This window comes from Sorex fumeus, unplaced genomic scaffold (assembly GCF_029834395.1).
Source record: "Sorex fumeus unplaced genomic scaffold, SorFum_2.1 ptg000122l, whole genome shotgun sequence".
In the NCBI taxonomy this organism is placed as follows: domain Eukaryota; kingdom Metazoa; phylum Chordata; class Mammalia; order Eulipotyphla; family Soricidae; genus Sorex; species Sorex fumeus.
The window spans coordinates 12,835,370-12,844,235 of NW_026606179.1; the positions used below are offsets into that span (position 1 = coordinate 12,835,370).

The following is an 8,866-nucleotide window of genomic DNA, read 5'->3' on the forward strand; positions in this document are numbered from 1 at the left end:
GGTTCCTCCTGGCTCATGCACTCAGGAGTTACTCTTGGCAGTGTCCAGGGGACCATATGGGATGCTGGGAATCGAACCCGGGTCGGCCGCATGCAAGGCAAACACCCTACCGGCTGTGCTATCACTCCAGACCCAGAGTTTTTTTTTTTTTTAACTTTTTGGGTCACACCAGCGATACTCGGGTTACTCCTGGCTTTGCACTCAGGAATCACTCCTGGCAGTGCTCAGGGGACCCTATGGGATGCTGGGAATCGAACCCGGGTCGGCCGTGTGCAAGGCAAATGCCCTACCTGCTGTGCTATCACTCCAGCCCTGGAGCCAGGTTTAAAAAGTCCAGGCTGGAGGAGCACAGTGCTGCCTCAATTCATCTGTTTGTGAACTTGACAGACATGGACATGGGGGAGCTGCAGGCTCAAAGAGAACATTGAGAAGAAGCAGACCTCAGTCCAGATTCTGTTCATTGAGCAAGCATTTAAGCACCTACTGTGTGCATGCTGCTCCAGACTTGGGGGAATAAAGAATGGTCAGACCCTGCCCTCCAGAAGTTACCCAACTTGAAGTGGATTTTTATTTTTTTGCTTTTTGGGTCATACCCGGTGATACACAGGGATTACTCCTGGTTCATGCACTCAGGAATTACTCTTGACAGTGCTCGGATGACCATATGGGATGCTGGGAATCGAACCCGGGTCAGCCGTGTGCAAGGCAAATGCTCTACCCGTTGTGCTATCACTCCAGCCCCTGAAGTGGATTTTTAACAGTTAATATCAGGCATCACCCAGAGATGCAGTGACATGTGTATGCACATAAACAGACACACCACCACTCTCCACTTAAAACCTGAATCAGAAACACTGGTGTCTCCCCACATGCCAAGGGTTTTCCTGAGCCTCAGTTTTAAACTGGGAGACTAAGGGGTTGGGGAGAGTACAGCGGGAGTGTGCTTACCTAGCATACAACCTATTCAGGTTCTATCTCTGGTACCCCCTATGGTCCCCCGAGCACCCCTAGGAGTAATTCCTGAGGGCAGAGTCTGACACTGCTGGCTGTGACAAAAAAAAAAAAAAAAAAAAAACACTTTTTAAAAAATGAAAAGCACACACAACAGCCCGATTGTGTGCCAGGATAGATCTTTTTTACTTGGGGTAAAAAAAAGCGGATTTCACCCTTTTGGTGGTGACCTTTAAAAGGCGAACTTGTTTGGGCTTCAATATTAACCCGCATCTTACTCCCCGTGTGTTGTTCACACAGTTCTTTACCTCTTGGTGCCTCAATTTATCTATAAAAATTTCTCCAGTGGAGAACCAATCTCCACCTGCGTAGGTGTTAGAAATAAATGGAGAAACGTGTTTTGTTTTGTTTTTTTTTTTTGCACACCCAGCTATACTCAGAAGTTACTCCTGGCTCTGCACCCAGGAATCACTCCTGGCAGTGCTTGGGGGACCATATGGGGTGCCGGGGATCGAACCCGGGTCGGCTGCATGCAAGGCAAATGCCCTACCCGCTGTGCTATCGCCCCGGCCCTACATGGAGAAACGTGAAGGCTATGTAAAGTTTTGTGATTCTGATTATTCTACCTTCCACACCGCCTACCTAAGGGTAGGCACCAGGCACTTCCGATTTACTGCCGCAGCCTCCTCCTGGGTCCTGGAAAACCCCGGAGGAGCACACTGTGCGCTCGGGCAAAGTGGCCTCCGAAGTCCGCCTGGATGCCATCTTGGAAAAGGGCAGAGGCGGCGGCTTTCCTGCGTCATCAATCCGCGCGGCCGCCTGGCACCCCGGCGTTTCAAGTCCCGGCTTATGGAGCGATAGGGCGGGCCGTGGGCCCACGCCTGTGGGGGTGAGCGGCGGAGGGGCATCATGGGGGAGGCCGCGGTGCCCTCTGAGCCCTGCCCGCTGCGCGAGGACAGCTTCACACGCTTCTCGTCGCAGAGCAACGTGTATGGACTGGCGGGCGGCGCGGGCGGGCGCGGGGAACTGCTGGCCGCCACCCTTAAAGGCAAGGTGCTGGGCTTCCGCTACCAAGACCTCCGACAGAAAATCCGGCCAGTGGCCAAGGAGCTGCAGTTCAACTACATTCCCGGTGCGTGGCGCCCTGGGGCCAGGGGGCCTGGAATGTGTTGAAAAGGCGTCTGAGGCTCTCTTGAGCCGGCTCAGCCTAATGGGAGTCTGGGTGATGGCAGAGGTGATCCGAAGAAATAGGTCCGAGGACAGGGATCAAAGGGGCCTGGGAAGGGGTTGGTGTAAGGAGACTTCAGACAGGGAGGTCAGGATCCCTGTACTGTGATGGTCCTGATTACAACTCCCGCAGATCCCTGAGGTCATGTTAAAGGCGGGGGATCTTGATTAGTGTATTGATGATTGGCCCTAAAACTTGAACTATCCCCTCCAGTGGATGCTGAGATTGTCTCCATCGACACCTTCAACAAGTCACCCCCAAAACGAGGTCTGGTTGTGGGGATCACCTTCATCAAGGTATCCACAACTTCTTCCACTTGCGCAGCCCTATCTTAGACATGCATGTGCGGTGCCTCCTGCAAACTCTGACCCCCTCCTTTTTCTATTTGCTGCTGAGGCACTTTCCTCCCTCAGGATTCAGGGGACAAGGGTAGTCCCTTCCTTAATATTTACTGTGACTATGAGCCTGGTTCCGAGTACAACCTGGATTCCATTGCCCGTAAGTGTGACCTGGATGGAAGAAGGGGGATCAGGAGGGCAAGTGTCTGGCTTGTGAGATCCTGTGCCCACATGCCTGTGTTTGCCCTTCAGAGAGCTGCCTGAACTTGGAGCTGCAGTTCACTCCTTTCCAGCTGTGCCATGCAGAGTAAGTGTTGCAGGGGGGATGGGACAGGAAGCCAGATGTGACCACAGACCTGCCCACAATCCAATTCTGTTTTGTCTTTTAGCTCTTTATAACTCTTTACAGTGGTCCAGTGGCCATCGGCTAGGCTTGGCTGATGGGCTACCATCATGTTATCCTTGAGAAGTCATTGAACATCTGGATTTCTAAGAGCTAGAACTCCTGGCTCTCATGGTCTAGATTTAGCTCTGCCAAAATCTAGAAACATTCCATTTTTTCAGGTTTATGAACTCAGAGATTCAAGAAAATAGGGGATAAGAGCTGAGATTCCATAAGGATAAAGTCCTCACATTCCTCTATTTCAAGGAGAACCAGTGCAGACCATCTAGATTCCCAAAGTATATGGGTTCCATTCTAGAACACCTGCACAGGTCAGCTATTGGGGCCCAGGGGACACTGTACATGAATGGGTATGGCTGTGTTCCAATAAAACTTTATTTACAGAAGCAAGCAGTGGGTTGCATTTAGCTGCTGCTTATAGTTTGGCAACTGCCAGCTCTAGCAGCAAGAGTTCTAGAAGCTGGTATCAAATCTAGGATGTGATATTTGGCCATTCCGAGTCTGAATACCCAAGAGACCAACTTCTCAAAGTTCTAGTTCTTCCAGAGACCAAAAAAAAAAAAAAAAACTTTCAGCAGAACACCCAAGTTCCAGATTAAAGAGATTTTAGATTTCTGAGGCTCATGACACAACATCAAGAGTGAAGTTTTCGGAAGCTTCTCATGTCTGCCACTCTGAAATTGGAAAGTTCTACAAGTCTGCAGTTCTAGAGTTCTCGAGGACTAATTTCTGCATTCTGGGCCTCCTGTCCTGGCCCCCGTCACTTGGGTTTCTGGAGCCCAGATTCTTTAGGATTCTGATGGGCAGGAGGAAGGTTTTATAGCATATGTACTCATTATGTCCCCACTCAGGTTCTAGATTTCCTCTGCTTTCAGGGTCCAGGTCGGGGATCAGCTGGAAACCGTGTTTCTCCTGAGTGGAAATGACCCAGCCATTCACCTCTACAAGGAGGTAAGGTGGAGTGGTGAGGGGGAGGTGTTTAACTGCGCTTCCCACAGACTGCCTGCTAACTGCAAGCCTGGGCCGGATGTGGGGGTCTTGGTTCCTCCCAGAATGAGGGACTGCATCAGTTTGAGGAACAGCCAGTAGAAAACCTCTTCCCGGAACTCACGAACCTGACCAGTAGGTAAGCGGGGCCCTGAAAGAGGCGGGGTCCAGGGCAGGCAGCCTCTGGAAACCTAGTGGCGGGAATGCCCCGAGGATGGAAGCAAGGGGAGGGGGGTGGTGAGAAAACTAGAGAAATGGAGTCGCAACAGGGATTCCAGGTCTCAGTGGTGGCCCCAGGGAACACAAGAAGTGGAGTCAGGACTTGGAAATTGATCCCCATAGAAATGGACAGAGGAGGACCTCAGAGAAATGAGATCCCCGGAGACCCAAGCTAAAAGGAGGGCCCACCAATGTCCTTGGGGAAGCAGAAGAGTGGGGCTCTAAGACTTCCCGCCTCTTTGATCCCCTGCCCATCTGCTCGCTCACCAGCGTCCTCTGGCTTGACGTGCGTAACCTCCCTGGCACCTCGCGGAGGCTGTCAGCCCTCGGCTGCCAGAGCGGCTATGTCCGTGTCGCCCACGTGGACCAACAGAGTCGTGGTAGGGGCAGAGTCCTGGTGAGGGGGGCGGGGTTGTGGTGAGGGGTGGTGCTGTGGGGTAGGGCCACATGGACCAGCGGAGTTGGTGGAGTTGGTGAGGAGTCGGTGAGAAGTGAGGGGTCTTGCCAGGGCTGGGCAGCATCCGGAGTCCCATTCTCCATGCAGAGGTTTTGCACACCTGGACAGTCCAGCAGGACGGCCCCATCTCCCGCGTGATCATCTTTAGCCTCTCGGCCCCCAAGGGTGAGTGGGTGCAGGCTCCCCCACTACTGTGTGGGCCCCTTCCTGGAGCACTCCGCCTCCAGCATGCCCCTGCCTGCCCCTGCCTGCCACCCATTGGCCCTGGAGCTAAACTTCTGCCTTTCCCTCAAGCTGTCAGCCCTGCACTCTCATGCTCTCTGTCCTCTTCACTCCGGCTGGCTAATCTCCAAGGCCAGGCTTCTCCACCCCTCAGGACCCTGCCCCAGCCCCCCCCCCCACCAGTTGGCCAGGGCTGTGTCACGACCCCTCACCCATGAGCCTGCTCTCCAGTCCCTCCCATGACCTTAGACGTTTCCGCTGCCCTTCAATCTCCATCCCTTCTACCCCTATCTAACCACCCTCTCGAGGGCCTCCCATCATCCAGTGTCAAGCTTCCAACCCTCCTCCTGAACCACACGACTCGGGCCTCTCCTCGCTTCCCCCAGCGTTCCACCCACTCTGAGGTGGGCCCCTCACCTCTGTTCACGTGCCCTCCCCAGAGACTAAGGACGAGCCACAGCAAGACGAATACAGCGTGCTGGTGGCCAGCATGTTGGAACCGGCGGTGGTGTACCGGTGAGGGGCCCCAGGGTCTCAGCAGAAAGCCCCTTGCACCAGGTGGCTCTGGACTGGGCAGGCCCAGATGTCCATGTTTGGCTGTAGGGGGTGGGGGATGGCTGTGTAGGAGGGTAGAAGAACCCGGAGCCTATAGGGAATGGTTGGGGGCTGGAGGTCCACTCCCCCTGGTGGACAGGTGGACAAGCGGGCTGGCAAGTGGCAGAGCTAGTTGGAGATGCTTGCCAATTGCCCCAGTGTAAAGATACTCATCATCTGGGATCGGCCCACACAATGCCCACTGATTCTTTAGCTCCCTGGGTTGACTCCTGGGAGCTGGCGCCAGCCAGTAGGAAGAAGTCCACACTGGGCCCACTCTCCTCCAGTGCATGGGGACAGTGTCTGGCAGAACTGTGGAGCTGGGGTCCAGACTAGAGAGGAAGGGTTGGCACTCGAAAGTGGAAGATTTGCATTCCTGGTGGAGAATGCTGATTGGAGGTGGGGAGTGTGTGGGTGTGGGTGTGTGAGGGGGGTCAAGGTCTGACCGGATGCGGGAGGCCAGAGTAGGGATGTGCATTGGACCCTCACCCTGGCCCCTTACTGGACCCTCAGGGACCTACTGAACCAGGGCCTGGAGGACCAGCTGCTTCTGCCGGGCAGCGATCAGTTTGACAGTGTCCTCTGTGGCCTGGTCACCGACGTAGACCTGGACGGGCGCCCAGAAGTCCTGGTAGCCACCTATGGTCAGGTGAGTTGGGAGGGAGGAAAGGAAAGGGTTGGACCCCACCCCACCCAACCTGGCCCCACCCCACCTTGACAGGCCACGCCCATGGGACACTTTTGCTGCCCCTTGCAGCCCTGCCTATTTCTGCAGGCCACGCCCCACGTGGCCACGCCTCCGCCTCGTGACTCCTCCTCTGCCCTCCCCTCTTCCATTCCCCAGGAGCTGCTGTGTTACAAATACTGGGGTCCCGAGTCGGGGCTCCCCAAGGCCGAGCAGGGCTTCCGCCTACTGTGGCGACGTGGCTTTCCCAGCCCACTCCTGGCACTGGCCCACACAGACCTGACAGGGGACGGGCTGCGGGAGCTGGCCGTGGTCTCCCTGAAGGGCCTGCACGTGCTGCAGGTAGGGGGCGCGTGGGACTGGGCGGGTGATCTGGGACCCGGGACTGGACAGGCGGGGCCCCACCTGCCCTGCAGAGGCGCTTCCAGCCTCCCGGATACCTCTCTCAGGAGAAGGGGCACTGGGGCATCCCCACTGGGGAAGGGGACACTCTCCACGCGCTTCCCTTGTTCTTCCTGAATTCTGGTCCTAGTCCTCCAGGCCACTGCTCAGTAAACCTGGACTCAGACCCCCTACTGTCTTCCCCTAATGAATGCTTTCACTTGCTCACTCACTCTCTCTCCCTTTCTCCCTCTCCCTCACACACACACACACACACACACACACACACACACACACACACACACACATTTAGCTGTGCTTAGGAGTTACTTCCAACTTTGTGCTTAGGGATCACTCCTGGCAGGGCTTGGGGACCATATGGGGTTCCAGGGATGGAACTTGAGGGAGTGTCTAAAGCCAGCACCCCCCCCCCCCAGTGTACTATCTCTCCTGGCCCTCAGCTACTCCTTTTTATGGGGGCAACCTGGGCTATGGGAGTATTCAGGCCTGGCTCTGCTTGGCACCTCCAGGACACCCCCACCAGTATCTGGGGACTTTTCATGGCTACTTCTCCAGATGCCAGCCTGTCCTTTGTCTCCCACCATCCCCATGTGGTCCAATCTTGGCCTCCCGTGGACAACCCTCACGTCACATCACCCGGCCCAGCCCTCCTGACATGATCCTTTGCCTTCCACTTAGATTCTCCTGTTCCACCCCTAAAGAGCTCCCCTCCTCTGCCCCATCACCACTGTACTCTGGCAGGGGGGTCTCACCATGCCCCTCTTGTCTCTCACCCCCACAGCACAGCTTGACCCAGGCCTCCGAGCTGGTCCTGTGCCGGCTCCGACAGGAAGTCGAGCAGCGGAGACGGCAGCCACAGCAGTGCGGGGACCAGGAGGGCTCAGGACCTGCAGGGAGCTCAGCCCCCTGAGCTGGGACCCTTCCTTGGAGGTTCTCCGTCCACCCCATGAAGGAGGAACATGTTTCCCAGACACCCTGTGCCCCACTCTGACACATGCCTCTGAGCCTCCTGTGAGAATGGCGTGGTCTTCTCGACCATCCCCTTCCACTCCCAAGGAGAATGGTTTGGAAGAACTAACTCAGCTCTCTGTCCCCTCTTTGTCCCGCAAGCTTTGGGGGTGGGTGATATTTTTGCTGTGTGCATCCAGAACAGGTGGGAGAGGGGCCAGAGAGGGAAAATCTAAGGGTAAACCCAGAACCCCAAAGGGGTTGAAGCTCAGTGTACGGTCTTGAGGAAACCCACACCCTGTCCTGATTCCATAGGAGCATTGCCAGGAGGAATCCCTGAGTACCACCAGTATGGCCCACCCACCCTCCATCTCCCTCCCATAGAAAGGAAAAGGAAGTTAGCAGAGAAGCAGAGAAAGCTGTGTCTCTGTAGAAAAGTCTAGAATGTGAAAGAGGACTAAAGTTAGGCCCAGCGAACAGGGCCACTAGGCTGAGCACATGCGTTGCAGGCAGGAGGCCCCAGCACCACACCCAGTACCACAGAGACAGTACCCTAAGCATCCTTGCAAGGGACACTCCCCCCAACTCCCCAGCACCATTGTGTAGCCCCCAAACAACCAAACAAAAATAGACCTGCGCTAAGGGTCAGAGAGATAGTATAGAGGAGAGGGAGTCTGCCTTGCACATGGTGGTTCAGGTCTGCTCCCTGGGCATCCCATCTGCTCCCCTGAACCCTGCCACGATTGAACTCTGAGCACTGCTGGGTGTGGCCCAGAGTCAAAAATAGGAGCTGGAGAGATAACACAGCGGGTAGGATGTTTGCCTTGCACGCAACCGACCCGGATTCGATTCCCAGCATCCCATATAGTCCCCTGAGCACTCCCAGGAGTAACTCCTGAGTACAGAGCCAGGAGTAACCCCTGTGCATCGCCAGGTGTGACCCCAAAAAAGCAAAAAAATAAATAAAGGACCTAGGGGCTGGAGCAATAGCACAAGCGGGTAGAATGTTTGCCTTGCATGCGACCAACCCGGGTTTGATTCCCAGCATCCCATATGGTCCCCCGAGCACCGCCAGGAGTATTTCCTGAGTGCATGAGTCAGGAGTAACCCCTCTGCAACACCGGGTGTGACCTAAAAAGGAAAAAAAATAAAATAAAGGACCTATAAGGAGGACCAGAAGAAAGCACTGAAGGAAAGGCCTGGCTGGGGACACGGGGTTGTGGCCTAGAGGCCAGAGACAGACAGGTCAGAGTCAGCTGTGTGTGGGATGCTGGGGTTGGCTCCTCTCCAAAGTGGCCTATGAGAACAGGAAATAACTAACTGGGTCCAGCCCCCGGCTGGATTTGCTGGAGGAACTGCACTGGAGAGGACAGAGGTCAGCCAGAGTCCGAAAGCCCTGGGGTTGGAGGTGAGGCTGGGGCCACCCTCCCGT

The 8,866-nt window shown here is 55.5% G+C and overlaps 1 protein-coding gene across 1 annotated transcript; it reads left to right on the forward strand.

Annotated features, from left to right (window-relative positions):
- The first annotated feature begins 1,813 nt into the window (after nt 1-1,813).
- Nucleotides 1,814-7,535, forward strand: KPTN (kaptin, actin binding protein). Its single transcript, XM_056136298.1, has 12 exons — nt 1,814-2,083; nt 2,393-2,475; nt 2,593-2,677; nt 2,770-2,824; nt 3,796-3,871; nt 3,973-4,046; nt 4,397-4,506; nt 4,671-4,748; nt 5,246-5,321; nt 5,913-6,048; nt 6,244-6,426; nt 7,268-7,535. The coding sequence occupies exons 1-12, from the start codon at nt 1,861-1,863 to the stop codon at nt 7,394-7,396; spliced, it is 1,308 nt and encodes a 435-aa protein (XP_055992273.1). The 5' UTR covers nt 1,814-1,860; the 3' UTR covers nt 7,397-7,535.
- Nucleotides 7,536-8,866: the final 1,331 nt, after the last annotated feature.